The 23,630-nt window shown below is 37.0% G+C and overlaps 1 protein-coding gene across 2 annotated transcripts in view; it reads right to left on the minus strand.

The window, feature by feature from the left end:
* Positions 1–23,630, minus strand: part of znf385c (zinc finger protein 385C) — a 175,922-nt gene that overhangs the window by 116,120 nt on the left and 36,172 nt on the right. For both annotated transcript variants that reach the window (XM_087808491.1, XM_087808492.1), the window contains one exon: positions 5,098–5,409. In XM_087808491.1, coding sequence (XP_087664617.1) covers positions 5,098–5,409 — 312 coding nt within the window. The remainder of the gene's footprint in view (positions 1–5,097; positions 5,410–23,630) is intronic.

A 23,630-nucleotide genomic window follows, 5' to 3' on the forward strand; every position in this document is an offset into this window, starting at 1 on the left:
CTGATTGATATTTTCTGACATTTAGCAAACTGGCACCTCATTTCAGCAGATCTCTGTGTGTGGCAGCGATTGCTTGCGTGTGCTTTCCCATCAGCTGAAGGCCTGATAAGGGCTGATACAGAGTTTTGGTTTGGCCTTCTCTGGACGCGGAGGCGGTCGACCTGTCAGGGCCTGGCTAAACACAGACATCGGATCATTTTGGAAAGACGCATTGTGCACCCAGTGGCCTCCCAGGCACCGCTCGGTGAGCATCTCGCTCCACTGGGCCATGTGTGTTGACCTTGTCTGCCTGTTGACCTTTACCCAAGATTTTAAAACGTGGTCAAATAGAGACGAGCGAATTAGAGAGAGGCAAAGTAAGCAGTCACATTGCATTTGAGAAATGATTTGTGTTTCTTTGGTATTTGAATAAACAAATGATTCTAGATGTATTATTCTCATTATTATTTGATTATATTTAATAACAATGAGACACAATAAGTTATTGTACAGTCCATAGAACATTTTTCTCAGAGCCAACAATGTTAACTAAACACTGTGTCTCTAGGGATGTTGACTTTTTCATCTTATATAGTTTATTAATAGGATACTCTGAGATTAAACTGAGATGATTTGTTTGTGGCTAATGCATGCTAATAAATATTTAAATTCACATTTAAATAAAGTAATTTTGACGAAAACACCTGTAAGGTTGGTCTTTTTAGATTTTTAAACAACTAGTATTAAACGACATTTTTACAACAGAGGATACAAAAAAGAAAAAAAAGGATTAAATGTATAAAAAAAATGTTATTGCTGTTTTTATTAATTGTAATAAATAACGTTTAAAATTCCGACTTCACATTATGTTACTTATCATTTATCCAACATTATTCAAAATAATGTTACGAATAAAAACTACAACTACAACTACCACTACTAATAATAATATGTTTTACTTTTATTTTAATTGTATACTTTTTGTTTTGTTATTAAGTAAGTTAGTAATAAAAAAAGAAATAAAATCTAAATTTAAATTGCATTCAGAAATTAATAGGTTTTTGCAGTATTTGTTGCCAACAAATGTAAACAAATTGATCATTTGTTGCAGCGATGTTTGATCTAATGTAAAAAAAAAATTGGCCTAGGTTTCTTTTAGAAAGCTAAGAAGTGCATGACAAATACAGTATATTCCAAGATATATTTTTTCTTGAAGATGTCAAGTGACAACCTGTAGTTATTGGAATGATATGAGCAACTGTGTAAAAGTGCTGACATGGTAGAAAAATCCTGAAACCTGACACATGCATGTTGCATTACAGACATCACAAGAGCAGAGGAAACTACTCCACACTCAAGGAAAAATTAGAATTTGACAAGGCAGCACAGAAATAAAACACAGACGCACGAATATATTCACGCTGAAAATTCTCGCTCTAATCCAATTCCGCACGCTTTATTAAAAGAGCGCGAGAGAGATACGATCACACAGGGAGCACGATCAAGAGGAGCCTCACATCACACAAACACACTTTAACACACACAAACGGTAAGAAATCCAAAGAAAATGAGCTACAGAGGACCGTGAAAAATATGCAAATTCCTCCTTCTCACTTTCTGTCTTACACAAATCAACCACACACTCCTCATAAAGCACGAGATGCTGCGTTAGAGTGTGTTGTCATGTCTAACGGAGACACATGAGCACACAGGAACCCCCCGCTAGGTCATATTAGGCCAGACTCTTATTATCTGTCTCTCTGCACTCGTCCATCATTTCATCATCTGCTCGAGCAGTGCAGGCTCATCTACCCTGATGCAGGGTCGTGACATGTGACGGGGAAAGACGGCGCAGGACTTGAGCCATCAATGGTGTCTGCCCTGATTTTTTGAAGTGACATTAAAGTGACTGCTGCCGTGTCCGGTCCAGATTTCGGCCACTTTTGGGGAGTGACATTCGTTCACGTGAAGCTTGGGTGACTTATTGCCAAATTCCAAACCGTGAGGATGTCTTGAAACCTGTCGGTCTGCAGTGGAACATTAAACATGATTATGCAACTTCAAGGGAAAAGCATGCATCTAGGAGAGACGACTGCATTTATTATTTATGACTGTTTTCTGTGTTGAAGTTTTCTTCGATGCTTGTTTATTTGTCCAAAGAAAACATTTTTTAGATCATAATCTTTCCCCCAAGACCTTGGCCTTTTGTGGTTTTACCCTTGTGTGGCTGCTTCTGTTGGTTGTTCCTGTTTTACTTTGAATGAATGAATAATTCACAGTAAATAATGCCTCCTTCAGCGGCCACACTATAGATATAACTGTTGAGAGGAGCCTTCAAACCAAAATAAACAATGGACAAATAAAATTATACTTATCTAGTTTTTAATATGCTCTTTAAAATTAATTTAAGGGCCAAACAAGCTTTTAAAAAATGGACTTAAAAAGGGAACATACTTTTTTTTACTTTTTATCTTGTTGTATTAGAGTTTAACTAGTAATAAATACAAGATAAATTAGGACAAAAAGCTACATGTGGTCACTGAGCTGCTCACAGCCAAGAACTAGGTTGAGAAAAATGGCAAATTCATTCCAGTATTGACAGGTTAGCATGTCTTGTTGTTTTTACTCTAAAAGAGTATTGTAATATTAGAAATGCATAAAGTGATTTAAACTTTACTCATTTTCTACTCACCCTCGTGTCGATTTAAGGCTGGGATTATTTTCAGAGTAATCCCTTCTTTTTTAGAGTTATAGGCAAAAATGTTTGTTCATTTTAATTTGGCTGTGGAGCTCAGTTGTCTTCATCTTTGTCCATAAAGACATGAAAAAAAACATCCAAATACCTCCATAATGCTCGTATGTAACGTCCATCTTATATTGAAGCCTCGAAAAGAAGAATTGTTACGGAAAGAATTAAACAAGTCTTTATTTTACGCCTGTTTGTGGAGACAATTTAACATAGCAAGCGGCGTAAACCGAAAGAACACTTCCAGAGCGCACACAGTCTACTGTCTACATTGGAAGCGAACCCGATATTTACCTGGAGTACTTCAGTTTTACACTGCTTGCTATTCTTTAATCAAAAATAATCCCAATTATTAGTCGACGTGCGGGTGACTAGAAAATAAGAATAAACATTTTGATTTTTTTTTTGGGATGAACTGCCAATTTAAGTTTACTCTTTCAGCTATTGTACAAATGTTTTTTCCACACTTTATTAAGAGCGCGCCGTTAATCACTTCTAAATGTCAAATCAGTTAATTAGAAGCCTGTTCTAACTAATGTTCTTTATATTTAATTGTAATTGTAATTGTAAAGTACTTTGTGTTGCATACTCTACTAAAATGCAATTCATGTTGATTATTTAATGTCAATCACAGAAACAGAAAACATCAAATAGATTTCAGCTTTAAACTCCTTTGTTAAGAGTGAGTGATTTCAAATCACATTTAATTATCATCAAATGTGTTTGTGGTATCCCTTGTGTTACCAAGCCGAGTAACACTGGAAGCCAGGGAAAAAAAGAGCTAGAATTAAATTAGATACAAAGAATTGGCTGTTCAAATTTGAAGCGGTATAAAAAGTGGAGCACTTTATCATGTTCTTAAGCTTCCACAGCATGTGCTAGAATATATAAAAAAAACAAATATTTGGAGCAAACATGGAGAATGCTCGCTCGACACACGGATGCAGGAAAGAAGCAGCAGCGGTGGAGCAGAGGACACAGCCGATTGGCTGCCTGAGGGAGTCAGCAGAAGGTGAGCAGAGATAAGGCTGTGCGATTGTGACTGCACGTCAGGGAGAATCTGCACACCATAACATTCCAGCATGCAGCAGCACACAGCTCTCTGCTGCACATATCCCGCATAAAGACGACATTATCTGTACTTTTGCAAACATTTCGGAGTATAATTTTGGTGGAAATGTTTTAGGAGCATATATTATAAGAAAAATAAAATGATCTTTTCAATACTTGATAGTCTCACTTTCAACTAAGTCACAAGTTTCCTTTGTTTGCTTGCCAAAACGAGAAAAATATATTAAATACATAACATGTTTATAAGGATATGGACATCTAAATACATGCAGTTTACCTTAAAAGTGTGATAAATGACATGTAACATATTGCTGAGCCTGCTCAGAGTACTTGTTTAATTACTACAGTATATTGCAGACAACGTGTCAAGATGCTGCTGAACATTAAACCCTGATGTTTACTTTGATGAAGCCTCTTGGGGCCCATTTACTTAGATCAGCCTCAGGCCGTACAAAATGGTGCAAAGACTCAAGATGTTTACAGACGCGAGGCGGATCCACAATAGTTGACCGAACAAGTATGAGTTTTTTGTCTCTCTAAAAGACGAAGCATTGTGTGCTGGTTCGATAAACCATTGTTAGCATTAGCAAATGTAATTTACAGTTGTCACTATAGTACAATAGTTTGATAGTAAGTTTTCTGTGATGTGCACGGATTTCTACTCTAATAGTTGTCAAGAGATATATTGATGGACACATCTGTTGAATAAGAGTAGATATAACAGACAGAAATGAAAAGAAGAAGACCTACGAATAACTGTTATTAGAGGCGGCGGCCTGTATTTAACATGATCAAACCCCAATGTGCAAGCAATGTGGGTGTTGAAAAATGTCTTGTCTCGGTTAGTAAAATACAAACTGGTTGAAAAGCTTAATTTCTGCATCAGTGGAGAGAAAACAAAGTGGAGCTGGCGTGTGTCCAGAATAACAAAATGCTCAACCCTGCTCATTTTCTGGAACATGACTATCAAACATAGGCAAAGTTTAATTATTCCTTTCTCTCTCTGCGCTAAAGTGTGTGTTTGAGTGTGTGTGTGTGTGTGTGTGTGTCTTCCGCCCAGGGCTCAGTCTGAGCAAATTTCAGCAAACAGAATCCAATTTGTTTTAACTTCTATAGAAAACAAAAAAGGGGGAAATTGGCACAGACACTGTGAGAGGAGTGTGTGGGTTTGTGTAATTCAGCGTGACCATTGACGGGTTCCCAAAGTCCAGCGGCAGACACAAAATCGAATCCTCGGCTCAACATCCCGCTCAAGAACTTTGAAGAAAGCAGGCACTCAGAACTAGCAGTGAGGATCTTACCTGTTCTCCCGGACACTTTGCCACCTCTGATCTTCTTCAGTCTCTTCTGGTGGGACTTGCCGTTGTAGTGGATCTGGGCCTGAGCTGCCGAGTTCAATTGGATGTTGCAGACGTCGCATAAAGTGTAGCTCCGCTGCTTTCGTTCCCGTTTGGCTCTGTAGACGGCGGGGGACGGGGCCTCCCCTTGCGACGGCTCTTCGGAAGCGGCGGCCTCGTCCTGAGAGCCGGACTCGCTGTCCATCTGCAGGTCGGAATCAAACATGGCGTGGTCCGAGTCCGACACCGACGACTGGCTGAATTGACGCTTCATACCTAACAGAGAAGACAGAAGGAACACGATGAAAGAGCAGATCATGAGACCAAAATAATACGATTGGATTCCCTTTTTCTTATCAGAGAGCAAAGAACAAAAGCCGGTCTTGTGAGTCCGTATCATATTCCCCTCAGTGAGGTCCACCCGTGACTCAAACCTGACACACACAGGCCTGGCTAGCGGCATCTTTGAATCAGAAAGCTTTGACCAGGAGTGTGTGGAACTTGACCCTGATGTCAGCCGTGTGTCTCAGAGTCTCAGCACGTGTGGAAAATGGGACACACACTCATCTTCAACAGCTTATTTTCTGGCAGGTCCTAATGGGAAATCCTGTTCCCCTGGCACTTAAGCTTAGCCTGAGGAATTTCAAGACATTTCTAAGCCAAAGAAGAGATATTATTTTTCCCCATCAGGCCACATGCCAGGCTTAGAGTCTAGTTACAGGCCACAGAAATCTTTGAAATGGGAACTTGAAATTGATTTGATGATACATATACACATATGGACAACAAAGTTTGAAGGGTGTCTTGTCCAGACCTCATGTATCTGCTCCTTCCACTGATGTTTTAGATGAAGGCTCATAGAAGGAAGCTTCAGAATAGTCAGATGTTTTCCTCTTAACCATCCTCGCCTGTTTATGGAAGGTCCATTACCGCGATTGAGATTAAGCTTTCAGTCACTAGGGTCTTCATTTCTCTCTAGAATACTTTGATAGTCTTGAGGATTCATTGTACCCCCCTGTTTTTCACAGTGAGGGCAGTGTGAACATAGAGACGCTTTGCTTTGCCAAAAAGTACATTTTCCCAGAAGCTTTGTGGCTCTTCAACGTGCAGTTTGACAAATTCCAGTTTTACGATTTGTTGTGGATTCCTCTTTGGGCGTCTCCCATCAAGTCCACAGAGGCTCAAACAACGACTGCTGACACTGATGTGCATTGACCCTGGGGTTTACCTTTAATGTCTTTAGATTTTGTTCTGGGCTCTTTTGTTAACCTTCATAGTAACTGTCTCTTCTTTTTGTCACCAATTTTCCATCCTCCTGAGAACATACTCTTCTATGCTGCCTCTCCATGTACACACTTGTAACTAGTGATGGTCTGATGAAGCTTCATGAAACAGTGTCATGTTGTTTAGAGGTCAGTAGGGGGCGCCATCAGTTGAAAATGATGCGATGTTTCATTAGAACGGATGTTCAAAACAAAGGAAAATAGTGCAGAGTCCGCCATCTAGTGGGCACTGAAAATAATGACACTGCTTCATAAAGCTTCATCAGACCATCACTACTTTTAACCCTATAAATAGGCCGACTGACTGATTGATACAAGTTTGTAGACAGTGAATATATTATATTATATTATAAATTATATCAATATATTAAGGACACACTTTAATTGAACCTGTGGTCAAATTATAATCAGTCTTTATAAAGTAAAAATATAGGATACTACTATAAATCATATTTATCCAGGCTTGTTTCAAAAGTTTTATTTATTTTAAAATTCAATTGAGGCACAAAATCATAGTGATGCATTGAAATAATTGATTTTCAATTATTTTCAATATATTATTAATTTCGTCAGAAGTTTTTTTTCTGTGACCTTTGTTTATTTTCCTTCACTAACCACGGGTGAAACGAGAGAATCAAATCTGCAGACACAATTCCACATGGTATGGATGAATAAAGTACCACATGGGGGAGACAGAGAGCTGCAGTTTGACTCTCTAAGGACCATTTAGACACAACCTTCCCCACGCACTTCCAAGCGAATCTGTGTGTGTGCGCGTGTGTTTTGCTGCAAGCTAAACGTCTGCAGCAGTTACTCTGTGGTTGCAGGATCTCAAGTGAATTTGTATCAATGTGCAAGGGCTAGACAACGGGCCATCTGGGAATCTTAAAAAAAAGAGTTTTTACAAGATGGACCATCATCTGTATTTTTCCTATAAAAATGTGCTCAACATCAACTATAAATGTTTATTACTTGTCCACTGCATAAAAATGTTACACACATACTGTTAGTGAATCACAGAATAACTGTCCTATCTCAATGCTTTAATGTTAATTGGAGCTTCTTTTTTTTCACATTACTGTTGAAAACATGTCATTTAAGTCGGTGAAATAAATTATATTTTACAAGAATTGTATTGCCTTACTACCACAAAGAAGTATGCGGATGATGTGAACACACTGGATTTCTAAAGGGAGAATCCGGAAAAAAACCTGCCTGAAGCCAGATGGTAATCCTGGATGCCACCAAACATGTATCTCCTTGTTTATTTGTTTTAGTGCAAAATTCTATTTGAATATGTTTGTTACTTTTTAAGTTACTTTTTGTTTATGACAGCATTGAGGACATAAAAATAATAATACGTAAGTAAGTAAGTAATTCGTATTTATAGAGCGCTTTTCAAGACCAGGGTCACAAAGCACTTAAACAATCAAAAAATACCCAATAAAATACTTAAAAGGTCAAGACGAGGAACTAGTAGTATGTTTTGATAAGAAATTGGCGATACCATACTACAATCACGGTACAGGGGCAACAATATAATATATTGCAATACTGTAGGTAGAACGATGCATTTGTAGTATTGTCTTATGAAGTAGTGTCTTAGTATTGTTGTATTTTTATGAAGTCATAACTGCTTAAATCTGTTCTGAGACCAGAATATGTCCAAAAATATTAGCTTTAATCGCTGCTGGAGTCAACTGTACGCTCTCGTCCTCAGGCATAGCCAGGATCTCCCAGGATTAGGAAAAAAAAAGAAATTAAATAAGTTCTTAAATATTAAGTATCATGGAAAAGAACATTGCCATATATCGCCATATTGTTCTTTTCTAACACCCCTAATAATAACACAACCACATTTGTTGTTGACGATGTATTTTTAGATAAAAAATGTACAATGCATAACTCATTGAAATCTCTCCATCAAGAACATTCCCACATTGCATCTTTTTGAAATTAATTTAAGAAGAAAACGGAGATGTAAATGTAAGGACCAAAAGCTAGACATTTTTTGAGATCCAAACAAGGAAAAGGACATGTAATTCAAGTGTATAATTATACAACGAAAGATAAATAGAAAAAGATAAATATGTTTTCATTCATCAACTCATTTTTTCTGTGTTTTCCATTAACGGTGACGGACTAAACAGAAGGTTGAATAAAGCATCCTGTTGACACGTCACATTAAAATGTTTCAGTTTGAAAAAACTGTTATTAATATTTTACTGTGTAATGCTGCACTGTGATAAGGTTACTTCTCTGCTAAAAACACACAATTAACTAAAAACACAAACAATGATTAACAATCATAGATGACAGGCGCTGCCTGTTTATAGTGCTTGTATTTTTTCATATTTCCTTATTTTGGTGCTCGGACATATGAGTGAGCATGTGTCAGGTTATGTATGTTTGTTTATTTTATTGTTATACGTTTTTAACCTATACTGACTTCAAGCTGCATCTACAAACATACACAACCGCTCAGACATGACTGAACTTACGCTGAGACCAAAGAAAAGTCTATGTTATACCTTGAAATGTGAAAAAAGGGCAATTCATACACACAGTGTAGTGTCAGTACTTAGAAACATTAAGGCAAGCAGTCTCAATGAAAAGCTGCTATTCATGTTGCCAATCTGGGAGCACTCAAGAGCTCCATCAGATGTTTTCTCAAAAGCTCACAGCGACATGCACTCTGGCTCTCGATGAAAAAATGCTCTGTGGTCCTTCACCCTGCAACCTCCTCACACTGCTGCCAAAGCAATCAGCACACATCCCCCCTATGACGGTGCAGGACATCACGGACAGATCTTCATTCTCTCAGTGTGGAGGAGGAAACGGTGTTTGACGTACTTTATATACTAGCATTTTATTTTTGATTGGTTCAGTGTTTTTAGTTCATTGAAATCAAGGAGTGACATTCAGTTTAAAACGGAAGGGGAGGTGGATTCCTCGCCCAATCATAATTCACCCTGACCAAACTCCGCCTCTTAAACCAGGATGGCCGGGATTACGGATTGAAATTCAAAATTGTGGTGATGCGACAGACAGGTGACATTACAGGTGCTATGTCCATGTGTTAAACACCAATTATTGAAAAGAGTGATATGTGTAAATATGTATATGAGTAGGTAAAAACATTTTTCTGCACAACAATGGCTCTAATTATGTTAATAAATTAATTTAAATGGAACTACCAAAAACAGATGTAGAGATCAGTTAAGAATGCATGAACTATTACAGGGGTTGGTTCCCAAAATACAAGATGTCAAGGACCCCCAAATAGCGGGGACCCTCTTTTGCAAAACACAGCAAAAGCCTCAAAATATATAAATAAACAACTTAGTGCATTTTTTTTAATTTACATTTTTCTGTATGGGACCATTTTCTGCCATTAACGTATTTAATGCATTCCTGCTTAATAATTTTGGATGGCCATGAAATTTTGCTTGTTTAAGAAGTAGGGGTGGGTATTGGCAAGAATAGGGTGACACGATACGTATCACGATACAGGGGCAAAGATACAATATTTTGTAATATATTGCGATACTCTAGGGACAACGATATAAGCGTGCCTGAGGAAAATGACTCCGGCGTTATTTAGTCGGAACTGCTTGAAAACAAAATATGTCCAAGCATCAGCTATAAAAACTGCTGGAGTCGACTGTATCCTCTCGTCCTCAGTCATCACCATCTGGAACTTGCAGGATGTCATTGTTACTTTAGCTGATGTTCAGTGTAAATGGTTTAAAAAAATGTTTTTATTAAATATAATATTATTATTGTATAATAAATATTAGCATATTATATTTTCTTTCCCTCAGAGTATTTATAAATATACAAAATAAATATTTACATAAGATCACAGGCAGTCGCAAAATCTATTCTAGTTGAAATTGGTTTGACTTGATTCACTTTGACCTACTTTGAATAAAAATATTTGTTTTAAAAAATATATATTTTAATCCATTTGCCCTCATTTTCTTATATTTTTTATTTAAAGCAAGGGATTTTTTTTCAATTACTTATGTGTGAACATATGTGAATATATAATATTATTATTATTACATATTTTATTTAAAGTGATTGGCATTATTTAAACGAATATCAAGCAAACAGAAAAACAAAGAAATACGGGAATTTAAGCAATTCAAAAACATTTGTTGGGGTCATTTTAACATGGTAGGAAAAAAAAATCCTTGTTTATAGTAAGTCACATCATAAGAATATAGAACAGTTTTATCAAACATCTCAAATTACACTCAAATCATGGAGGGTATTTCCTAATATAAGTTAATAGCAATATGACTTGATATTATGGGTATAATTAAGACTATATATATATAATTAAGACTATATACAATTAAGACTATCGGAGTTTTTCAAGTACAAATGGGAAGCACCAGAGACAAATATGTTTAATCTTGCTTAGTGCTTCTTGAAAAAAAGTGTGGAAAGGTTAGTTTGTTAATTTATTTTAAACAAGTTTTTATCAGGTCTCGCTCTGGTAACCCAATATAGTCTCACAAATATTGCATGTTGTTATTCTAATAAAGGAAATTACAATTCTTCATTAGCCTGAGTGAGCCATAAAAGTGTGTGTGCTGGAACAAAAAAAAAAAGTGAAAGTAACTTCATAAACTTAACATTAACGACATCCAACATCAATAATTGTCAGGGGCTCGAGGGAGTTCAGCCTGCCGAGCTTGAAGCTTCATCCCGAAGGGAGCACTTGGCTCTATCCCTGAGCCCCTGTTGACTTAAATGGCGTCGCTCACATGATCGAGTGTGCGAGCCTGCAAGAGCTTGATATGTAACAAGGCACTTTTAAAACCGTACCACATGAAGATGGACAGCAAAAGAAAAAATAACTAGAATGAAAAAGGTTAAATAAACAGTTTGATGTTTTTTAATGAATATTAATTAAAATAAAATATTAAATATATACATAAACATATGTTAGAAATTAATTTTTTTTTAAATAAAACTTGCTAGAAAACCAAAATGCTCATAAACTCGCTGATATATGGGATAATAACGTGAGCCTTAACACTAATAACTGGACGTATAATGGGACACCACTAAACACTTAAACGAGTTCATCCATAGGTGCACATAGCTTTGTCATGATGTGAATTGGTGGGTTTGTTTTGTTAACTTTGGAGGTCAAAGTGTAATAACTAATATTTATCCACCTGGGTGGTCCCAGTTTGAGCTCCGTAACTTGAACGTAGTTCAACTGTCATATGTATTTGTGGTTTCCGCTGTAGTCGGCACTTTTCTTAACAAGCAATAACAGAAGACAGAGCCGCCACTGGATGAGAGACCAGTCTGAAGCGAGGTGTTCCAGCTGTCTGATCTTGACCAACCATCTTTTTCGTTTCACACCCTCCACCGGGGGCACATGGCAACCATCCATCCCAGCTCTGATCTTGCAGAAAGACTGACGCTTCCCCTGCACAGCAATGAAAGCTCTATTTGTGATAGTGTGTCTGCAGCTCACTGATCCAAAAATACCAGCACACTTCAAACCAGCTCTAACCACAAGCCCACCATGGAGAACCCCCGGCCCCCCCTCTTCATCCACCCACCCCGCAGTGGTCAGTGTTGGCACAGGGGTCCTTTCCTGTGGCGGGCGGTGATCGTCATGCTCGATCACAAACAGCGAAGGGTGTGTTTTCTGCCCCTTAATCACTCTGGTGAGAGACGAGCATCAACAGCGACAACCAACCAACAACACACAAATTCCTCTGACGCTCACACGAACACACAGATGACATTTTGAGAAGAGCAAATGTGAGCCGCCCATTAATCAACCTCACATGTGTAACACTAGTCGCACCATGCCGACTGTATTTATATTATTATCCAGTGGCACCAAGATTGTTATATACGCCTCACAAAAAAGACATGAATCTATTTTCGATCCGGTCGGATGATTATAAACTGTGAATATGATGTTGCCGTGTCGTATTACTCTTATATTAATCACTATTTATTCTTCAACAATAGTTTGTCAATATTGCCTCGGCTTCCGAATCCGACACAATTTCCCCTCAAGGATTGTCAAGAAGTATCAATACTTTTAGATATAAATAGTATGTCAGACATCGGTACAGAAAAAGGCTTCAAATAACAACATACAACCTCAAAATATTGTTCTAATTGCTTTTGTTTAATTTTATTTTTTGCAGTATGTCAGACCTGAAACTTGATTTCAACGGTTATGATTATCAACTTTTAACGTGTGGTTCTGTTAATTGTTACATGTTGTATCAGAGGTTGTTATTGCATTTATTTGTAAATAAAATGTGTTTGTTTTTTTAATGTTATCCTTGTGGTATCTTAATTATTGAGTTGAACATTTTGGTAACGTGACATCACTATTATCCACAAAGAAAAACATGTTTTTTTTCTTTCATGAAAACAGGATGAGAAATATATGTTTGCTCCCAGTAGAAAAACAAGTATAGCTTAAAGGGACAGTTCAGTCAAAATTCAGCTCCAAGTGTCTCAAGGAAAATCTTACACCGGCAGAGACATGAAACTTCTGCTACAAACAAGCTTAAAATATAAACTTAGTTTCAATTTTCTCTGAAAAGATTCTCTTGTTAAGATTACAGACACGCAGTATGGAGGTATTTGGATGTTTTGGGCGTGTCTTTTTGGTCAAAGAAAAGTGAGGATGGACATGCACCATTGCCCGGAAATCCCCTGTAACTATAAAAAGACACGGATAAAACTTCCCCCGACCCTTAGACGAGGTAAGGGGGAGTAGAAAATGAGTTTAATTTGAACTTTGGGTGAACTATCACTTTGATTTTTGTTTTTTTGACAGTTAGTCGTCATGCTATCACACACTTTGTTATAAATCTTATATTGTTTTCTAAACTTGCTTTATATTGTTATGGAGATTGTGATTTTCTTACTAAATATGCACAGTTCCAACGAGTAACGGTTACAATGACCCCAACTTCTGTATTTAACAGAGAAGGATGGTGGTTTATTGTAGGTAATGTTAAAGTACTTCTAAACCTGTATGTTCAATCAGAGCAAGTACTTAGTTGTTTTTTAAGTTCATTATGTAGAACCTCCTTGGGTTCACACATATTTCCTGAGAAGAAAGTAATACATCTAGTAAATTGTGTGTTATTTATGTGTTATTATTTGTGTTATTGTTCTATTGTAGCTTTAAGAGAGAATATTTAAGCCTTGTGTCCCGGTGTTTGAGTTTTGACCTCAGAAGATCAGACAATTGCATCGGCTACATCATAATTAGCAAAAAAATGTATATATTCTAAAAAAAATAAGGTTTTCATGAAAGTATCAGCAATAATGGCTTCGTAAAATGACTCTGGTTTGTCAAAATAACACCATGAAACAGGCTTTAAACTGATGGTCTCCTAGCTAACATGCTGCTCCTCTCGCAGATCAGCCACTGAACAGACATGAGATTGAACGGCATCAGTTGAAAAGAAGAGCACAAAAGCAGAGAAATAATTGGCATAATCAAAGTGTGATTATGGTTGACATTGACTGCATCATCATTACTAAGAGTCGAACACGGTCCGTCCACAGTTGCAGAGGTGATTATAGTAAATCAGTGTGTAACTATTTAATGAGGGCGATTACGCACGAACAGTGGTCGTGGTCAGTGGGGTTGTCTGGAGAGATGACAATCACGACCTGATCCGAGTCGGGCACAGTAGATAAATGAATGTGTCTGAGCTTTGATTGCCATAAATGCTTGGCAGAGCATTTGTTGACACTGTGTGTTTGTCCGCGGACGAGGATGTGACGCGGCGTCCTGGTTCCAGAGACCACGGTTTAAAATAAAACTCCTAGTGCTGTCAAAATTACAGGGTTGATCGTGTTTGAATGAAACAGAAAAAAAACAGGATTGAAAAGCCTTTTTTTTTTTTTTTCTAAAATAAAATAGAAATATAACAAAGCAGATTGATGTTCATTGTTGTCCGTTGTTCATTTGTCAACTGCTGTTATTCAAATTTTGCAAAAGCAAGAAGATTCTACTTTAAACAATTGATGTTGGATTGTTGGTGGGGATTGAAATACAGATTTTATACCTAAAAGTGTGGCTGTTACAATTGATGCTTTTTCAGCGTTCACGAAAACATGAAAATAAATATCACACGGGTTATCTAGTGATAAGGAATATCACCTGTAATGTTAGGACATTTATGGGACACGGAAATATCAACATGATTAATTCATTGACTTAATAGATTGATTAGTATTGTTGTAGCGATACATCGATCTAACGGTATTATTCGATACAATATGTTCGTCTCATGATACAATTTTATACAAATTTTCAAACACTTAATATTTTTAGTGTACAATTTTTTTTTTTATTCCACTCTCTAAATTAATAAAACTGAAGGCCAATATATGTCCAAACATTGTACTATCCTCTCATCCTCAGTCATTGCCAGGATCTCTCGGAATTTAATTGTTCCTTTAGCTGGGGTGGACGTAATGACTGCTGCCATCTAGCGGCTGGAAGTTTAATTGCAACAGAAAAATGAACAAATGAAGAAAGAAAAAGTTTTACACCTAATTTATGGAAATATATACTATACTATACACAACTATGATTAAAAAAAATCTGACCCCCTTCCCTTTTTTAAAAATTATAATAATTTATATAAATATGTGCATCTGTTTGTTTTTCACACCCCTATCCATTGCATAGCAATAGTTAAATACACGCGAAGTAATCAGACCCCTTTCGATTTTTCAGTCTTTGTTTCATTGCAGCCATTAAGTTCATTTTTTCCTCATTAATGTAGCGCCACATATTGACAGAAAAAAAAGAGAAGTGTATTTTATTTTAAAATTACTTAAAAAAGAAAACTAAAATATGACTAGTATTCAGACCCTTTGCTGTGACACTCATATTTGACTCATGTGTTGTTCATTTCTTCTGATCCTTCTGGAGATGGTTCTACCATAGACATATACATAATAGACTCCGCATCGACTGCAGACGGATGTGTATAAAGCGCCTACATCTTGGTACAGTGTCACCAGAGGCAGCAGTGATTAAGAGCTGCAAGGAAAGAGGTACTTCTCAATCAGAAAATACAATTATTCGCTTAATTCTGGACCGTTTTTCAAACAATTTGGTCCGTTCAAATATTCATAAAAGTAGTTATGATACAGGTTGCTTGGATATTTTTAAAATGCTGGTTTTACTACTAGCGGAATATAGGAACTAGATCTCGTGGGATCACTTTTCACAGGTCAAATATAATTTAAGGGATAACAGTATTATATAGTATAGGCAGTATATAGATAGTATGGGCAGGTTAATATTAAATTATTGATTATTAATAATCTTTAGCTCTTTTGTAATAAATTGTTTTGGTAAATCTATTGTCCCAAGTCCAGTTGCATCAGAAGTAAGTTCTGTCAAATTAGTTTAATTTCTCAGAGGGTTTTATTTAAAAATCTGTTACTGAGGTAGTAGTAACTGTCATTTGTACCCTGCACTTCTTAGTACATGGCAGTGATCCTAATCATAATCTTATCCCATGTTTTCCCAATAGAATATTTCATTTTAAAACATTATGTAATATTGTGACATTATCCTCAGCATGTCTTTCATATTTTTTTCATCACTTCAAAATGTTTTTTTTTATAGTAAAATATTCCTTCAAATAATGTCTGTCTATCTGGTCTGAGGTTTAAAAAACAAACACCGTGAAAAGATCTTGATAAATGAGCGATTTATGATCACTTTTATAGTGTAAACGCATCATTCCTCTATTGATGTAATTCACTATAGGAGCCAGTGAGACTGTACCAAGATGGCCGCCCTGTATACACATCGCTCTAGTGGGCGGCAGCAGTCAATGCTGTGTCTATGTATATACAGGTCCTTCTCAAAAAAATAGCATATTGTGATAAAGTTGATTATATTCCATAATGTAATGATAATAATTGAGCTTTCATATATTTTAGATTCATGGCACACCAACTGAAATATGTCAGGTCTTTTGTTGTTTTAATACTGATGATTTTGGCATACAGCTCAAGAAAACCCCAAATTCCTATCTAAAAAAAATTAGCATATTGTGATAAAGTTCTATATTTTCTGTAATGTACTGATAAACATTAGACTTTCATATATTTTAGATTCATTACACACAACTGAAGTAGTTAAAGCCCTTTATTGTTTTAATATTGATGATTTTGGCAAAAAAGTAAAAAAAGAAAAACCAAAAATACCCTATCTCAAAAAAATAGCATATTTCATCCGACCAATAAAAAAAAGTGTTTTTAATACAAAAAAGTTAAACTTCAAATAATTATGTTCAGTTATGCACTCAATACTTGGTCGGGAATCCTTTCGCATAAATGACTGCTTCAATGCGGCGTGGCATGGAGGCCATCAGCCTGTGGCACTGCTGAGGTGTTATGGAGGCCCAGGATGCTTCGATAGCGGCCTTAAGCTCATCCACAGTGTTGGGTCTGGTGTCTCTCAACTTCCTCTTCACAATATCCCACAGATTCTCTATGGGGTTCAGGTCAGGAGAGTTGGCAGGCCAATTGAGCACAGTAATACCATGGTCAGTAAACCATTTACTAGTGGTTTTGGCACTGTGAGCAGGTGCCAGGTCTTGTTGAAAAATGAAATCTTCATCTCCATTAAGCTTTTCAGCAGATGGAAGCATGAAGTGCTCCAACATCTCCTGATAGCTAGCTGCATTGACCCTGCCTTTGATAAAACACAGTGGATCAACACCAGCAGCTGACATGGCACCCCAGACCATCACAGACTGTGGGTACTTGACACTGGACTTCAGGCATTTTGGCATTTCCTTCTCCCCAGTCTTCCTCCAGACTCTGGCACCTTGATTTCCGAATGACTTGCAAAATTTGTTTCATCCGAAAAAAGTACTTTGGAGCACTGAGCAACAGTCCAGTGCTGCTTCTCTGTAGCCCAGGTCAGGCGCTTCGGCCGCTGTTTCTGGTTCAAAAGTGGCTTGACCTGGGGAATGCGGCACCTGTAGCCCATTTCCTGCACACGCCTGTGCACGGTGGCTCTGGATGTTTCTACTCCAGACTCAGTCCACTGCTTCCGCAGGTCCCCCAAGGTCTGGAATCGGCCCTTCTCCACAATCCTCTTCAGGGTCCGGTCACCTCTTCTGGTTGTGCAGAGTTTTCTGCCACACTTTTTCCTTCCCACAGACTTCCCACTGAGGTGCCTTGATCCAGAACTCTGGGAACAGCCTATTCGCTCAGAAATGTCTTTCTGTGTCTTACACTCTTGCTTGAGGGTGTCAACGATGGCCTTCTGGCCAGCAGTCAGGTCGGCAGTCTTATCCATGGTTGCAGTTTTGAGTAATGAACCAGGCTGGGAGTTTTTAAAAGCCTCAGGAATCTTTTGCAGGTGTTTAGAGTTAATTAGTTGATTCAGATGATTAGGTTAAGAGCTCGTTTAGAGTACCTTTTCATGATATGCTAATTTTTTAAGATAGGAATTTGGGGTTTTCTTGAGCTGTATGCCAAAATCATCAGTATTAAAACAACAAAAGACCTGAAATATTTCAGTTGGTGTGCAATGAATCTAAAATATATGAAAGTTCAATTATTATCATTACATTATGGAAAATAATTTATCACAATATGCTAATTTTTTTGAGAAGGACCTGTATGTCTATGATTTCTACTCCTTTATTGGAGTCCAGCTGCGTTTCATTAAACTGATCCGACTTGATTAGGAAACACACCTGTCTATAGAACACCTTACAGATCATGATGCATGTCAGAGCAAATAAGAATCATGAGGTCGAAGGAACTGCCCGAAGATCTCAGAGACAGAATTGTGGCACAGATCTGGTCAAGGTTACAGAAGATTTTCTGCAGCACTCAAGGTTCCTAAGAGCACAGTGGCCTCCATAATCCTTAAATGGAAGAAGTTTGGGACAAGCAGAACTCTTCTTAGACCTGGCCGTCAAGCCAAACTGAGCAATCGTGGGAGAATCGAAATAAGCTTTATTTGCCAGTGATGCCGGAACAACACAGGGTTGTGGTGAAATGGAAAAAGCGAGGCGTCCATTTATATTCGGCGCCACACTTTTCTTCCACTTGGTCACATGGAAGGTAGGGACAGGTGGAAAAACAGGCATCCCTGCTCTGCTCCTGAAGGGGGCGCAGTCCTGGGATACGAAAATACACACCTCTGAACACGGAAGCAAAAACTCAGACAGATACAACATGTGAGACGAATAGAATAAAAGGGGACGACCCAGAATTTCTCCCAAAATGTCCCAGTCTCTGTCTGCAGGTGGTACGTGGCCTTGGGGGGCTGGTCCAGAGAGGAGTTCAGGAGGTGAGGGGGGATGGTAGTGGAGCTTCAGTCGACGTGTCTTCCCAGGAGAAACTTTGATAACTGGCCTCCAAGGACAGACTGGGGGAGTTCGGATTGAGATAAGACTTGTTTGGGAACAGGCTGGAATTTTAGACAGAGCCTTGGTGAGGGAGGTCAAAAAGAACCCAAAGATCACTGTGGCTGAGCTCCAGAGATGCAGTGGGGAGATGGAAGAAAGTTCCAGAAAAACTGGAGATAATTTAGCCTACATCGTTGGAATGGATATGAACTACTCTCTTAAGATAACAGTTGGATTTTGGATATATTCCTTAATTACTCATATAATTACTACTAATCACATGTGCAGTATAGAGTTTGTTTTCCTTCCTGCTTGAATTGACCCCGACCTCCCTTTTTTTACTGCTCCGAGTCAGGAGGTTAAATGCTGAAGTGAGGACATACAACATAGACATAAACCAGGTGATCACATACAAGACTAACACAATCATGGGTCTGATTTCTAATACATTTAAATATATGTCAACAGAAGCTTTATTTACTGGCTGTTCTTTTATGAATCTGTATCTAAATAAAAAAAAAAACATTGATTTTATTTTAAAAAATATACATACAGACTAAAGTCAGTTCGTATAATATGGTCCCTTTAGATCAATTTTTAGACTTTTTAAACAGTTCTCTGTTCTTGCTCAAAGACAACAAAAACAAAACAGCTTAACCAATACAGAAAAGTGCTGCTCATTCCACACACAAGGAATGCAGCCTAATTATTCCTGAGGCCCTTTGATTACAGGACGACAAACAATAAAATGAGCAAAATCCTGTGATTAAAAAATGTTTTTTTAGTGTTGAAATTGATGATTGAAATGTAGGAAATTAATGGTTTAAAATCTAGTCAAGTTTCTTTACACTCCGCATTAAACCTTGAAAATGTGTGTATTTTACAAAGTAAGTAAGAAGTTAACTGAGAAGTGACAAAGGCAGTATAAATGTATTTATTTCTGTAGGAAAACAGATTGGTGTGGAATTTGTAGTCAAGATTTTTATTATGTGTAACGTCATTAACTTTGTCAAAATGAATCTTGTGAAATTGTCGTAGAAAAAAGTAATGTTCAGGAACCTGTATGGAAGTGAAGGTACCGGTATCAAATATTTTCAAACAATACCCAGTAGCATACTGATTCTTTCATGTTGTTTATCTTATTTGCTTTTGATTATTTTTCTCACTAACAAATGTTTTGTTCTGCTCACAACCACAAGTATAACTTCCAGCATCTAGAGGCAGTAAAGGGCTTCTTTATTTCAACAACGTTTAAGCCGCTAACCTTGTGTGCTCCATTGACCCTCCTAGTATTCAATATAGAGTCTTGATCTATTATTTAAACATCTGTTTAGTTTTCGGCTCCTAAATAAAGCACATGCAGAAAGACAGACACTGTTCATATTTACCCACTAAACTCAACTGCCCTAACGGAGTAACCGCAGGAGCAGGGAGCGGTTCTATAGAACACTGGATATACTTAGATACAGACAAATCTTGGCCCAGCCACAGCCACCACACACTCTCACACACACTCCGCTTCACACACAAACACAAATGACAGTCACAAGCCTTCTACTTCCATTACAGAGAGAAAACACTTCTGGCACTTTGTGCTCAGAACAAGGTGTTTATTTTACAGTCTCAATTTGCCAGGCTTTAAACTGATTTAATAGCTTTGCAAAAACACAGTCAAATAAGGTGAAAACTACTATTATAGCGGTAGAAGAAAAAAAAGACAACATTTTCAAATGTTTGAAGATGGAAAATAAATCATTAAATGGCTTAACCAAGTGGAGACTGGAAGTTTTAAATCAGCAGCTCAAAAGCCCAGACCTATGGAGAGTTGTGCCAGCAGCGTTGGGCAAAGAATGCCTCGGTCTAGTGTCAGGAATAGCACAAAAGACATATGCCATCAGTGGCTTTTAGATAATGCCTCGGAGAATTAGTAAGAATTACTGCCATCCATGCACCGAGGCTTCTAGCTAACTCACTTTACAATAAATCAAAAATACATTCTCACAGACTTTCCCAACATGCATGGGAATGGTATGATAAACCAGTGTCAGAACATGTTGAATCTTTAAATGGTTCAAGTTTCTGATGCTATACTCTATTTATACAGTGTCAGTTCACTGAGTTGTTGCTGTAATCCAAACATGTTAAACATTACTTTAAACATTTTGAACTGTAATCAAACGATTAAAAATCCAAATCAACTTATGAAACAATGATTTTTATGATTGAAAATGACTAGAGAGAATGTGAAGTAGTACATAGTTGATAAATAGTAACTAGAATATGTGGTTTTAAAAAAGACTTTCATTCGTCCTGCACCATAGCTTTTCCAATGTTTTGGAAAACACCATGTTCATAGACACATTAATTCTATGATTATTCATGTTTTGTTTTTATTCATGAGTGTATTTATTCAAACCATATTAAATTTTGACCTACAAACAATATTACATTATACATTTAGTCTTCATTAAAGTGAGAATTGTTGCTTTTTTTTCAAATTTTCTGTGATTATTGGTTAAATTTGAATTTGATTTTAAAAGTCTTTCTGTGTTATTCACTATATATCGTTGTCTGGATGACCTACCCAGAGAGTCTGTGAGTGACCATGTGACCACCAAACTGCTTCAAGTTCAGAGAAAGTACCTGCGTTTTCATGTATGACTTAAATTCGAATAAACACCTAATTTGAAAGAAAACTAAAAACATATTTGGGAGAAAAATTATCTTAAATGGCCCAGTTGGAATGAAATTCTTTTGGATCAAGACGGTGGTCCGACTTTGGTCGGCGTTCATGGAAACACGATAGCAGATTTTGTGTCTCTACGAATGTTTAATGTACCCTCAGTTGCTCCTGCACTAACACACATTGAAGGGATAAAGATAAAGATATTAATTTTGCCAAATTTAAAGTACTCTTTTGGAGTTGTTGCTATGTTTCTGTTTGCCTTTTAGTAGTTACGACACTTCAGTAACCCCGTAGGGGCCACAGACAATATTTCCGAACTCACGTATTGTCACTTTAAGGAAAGGAAATCTAAAAAGCAGCTTGAACAAGTTAAGGTAATTGCAATAGATATTAGTAATACAGGTGTAATTTGTGAATATTTGGGTTTTCTTTGGGCTCACTGATTTCTTTCCAAATTCCAAAAACATGCCGAGGTCGATAGAGTTCACCTAATTGTCCGCAGGTGTGACACGTACGACCTGTTTGGAAAGTCGCTACCACTTAAGAGGAATAAGTGGTAGAAAATAAATGACTGGACAAATGAAGATAATTATGTTAGTGACGAAATACAATACATACAGAATCTTCTCAGCATCTCATACTTGTCTCCTGATTATCTGTGCGAAACAATGTTCTGTGACTATATGACTACCATGAAAGAATAATGAACCAAACTCGAGTCGAAAGCTCAGTTGACTTCTCTCAACCATTTAGAATGATAGGAAGTATAAAAGATAATTATAAAGGCTAGATATTGTGTTACCAATAACAACATTATTACCGACAATGTTTTTTATCATTTTTCTAATCGTACAAAACTAAAGAACTTTAACTTCTAAATTGAAATTTGTTTTGCCATAAAAGCTCCTCCAGAACTGAGAATAAACTTGGTAGACTCATCAGTGAGAATCAGGAGTGATTGAATTACTTTTTTAAACAAACAACTTCTAATTTCCCAACGGCATTTGCTGGATGCAGTGCAGAACAAATAAAAGAATAAAGAAAACATTTAAGACAGGGGTGCCCACACTTTTTCAGTTGGCAAGCTACTTTTAAAATGATCGAGTCCAAAATATCTACTTTGATCAGATTTGCTCAACATAAGTAAGTGCATACTTCAGATGACTTGCATTGAATGGACTGATAATCAGTCATGATGGAAGTATGTGTGGATTTAATAATAATAAAAAGAATACTGACTCACATAAATAGGTAGAGTCAGATATTGCAGTCAAGAAAGTATCATTTCCTCATATTTGGATGCTTTTCCTCTGAGAGTAACTTTCAAAAATGTCCATGAGCCTTGTAGCCTGTAGTGTCAAAATCTCATCCTCCACTGTACAGACAAGTTCAGGAGCCTCGTGTACCAAGAATTGCATTGGTTTTCTACTAAAAGTGGCCATACACTCAAACCCAGAAAATGCTGCACAAAAATATTAAGACATTTGAATCTGAGAGGGACATGAATTCAAGCACTTTTGTTCGTCTAAATCAACGTAGAATTCAGACGGGTTCATCCCTTTCCATTTCAATATGTCACTCATATTTAAATGAACCACAAGACCCGAGGTTCTCCTTTTTGTGATCATGAAAAAAAACATAAGTCAAACTGGATTAACAATTTAGATTAGTTCAATTTAAACATTTCTGACATTGATCACACTGTTGTAAATTAGTTCAGACGGGCTCCGGTGTAAATTTTACAAACACTGTTATTTACCAGAATATTGTATTTACAGTGGCTTATTTAAAACATATTAAGATGAAGTTAAACAAGAATAAAACTGTTAATCACATCATCATCACTACTGAGCACTTTGTCTGAGTGAAACACACGCGTGTATTCTTATTATATATAATTATATTCATAGGATAAAAGTGTTTTGTTCATTATAAATAGTCGTGTATTAGTATAAGTGTGTTTTTAAGGATGTATCTCCAATCATGTGATCACATGAGGAAAACCACTTTGGTCGCGCTTTCATTTGAACCTGCAAATCTGAGCTCTCGTCTCTATTTTCTTATATCATATTTTACTATGTCACACGATCTTCTCACAACAGCTTCCAGTCT

This window comes from Callionymus lyra, chromosome 15, assembly GCF_982586985.1.
Source record: "Callionymus lyra chromosome 15, fCalLyr1.hap1.1, whole genome shotgun sequence".
Lineage (NCBI taxonomy): Eukaryota > Metazoa > Chordata > Actinopteri > Syngnathiformes > Callionymidae > Callionymus > Callionymus lyra.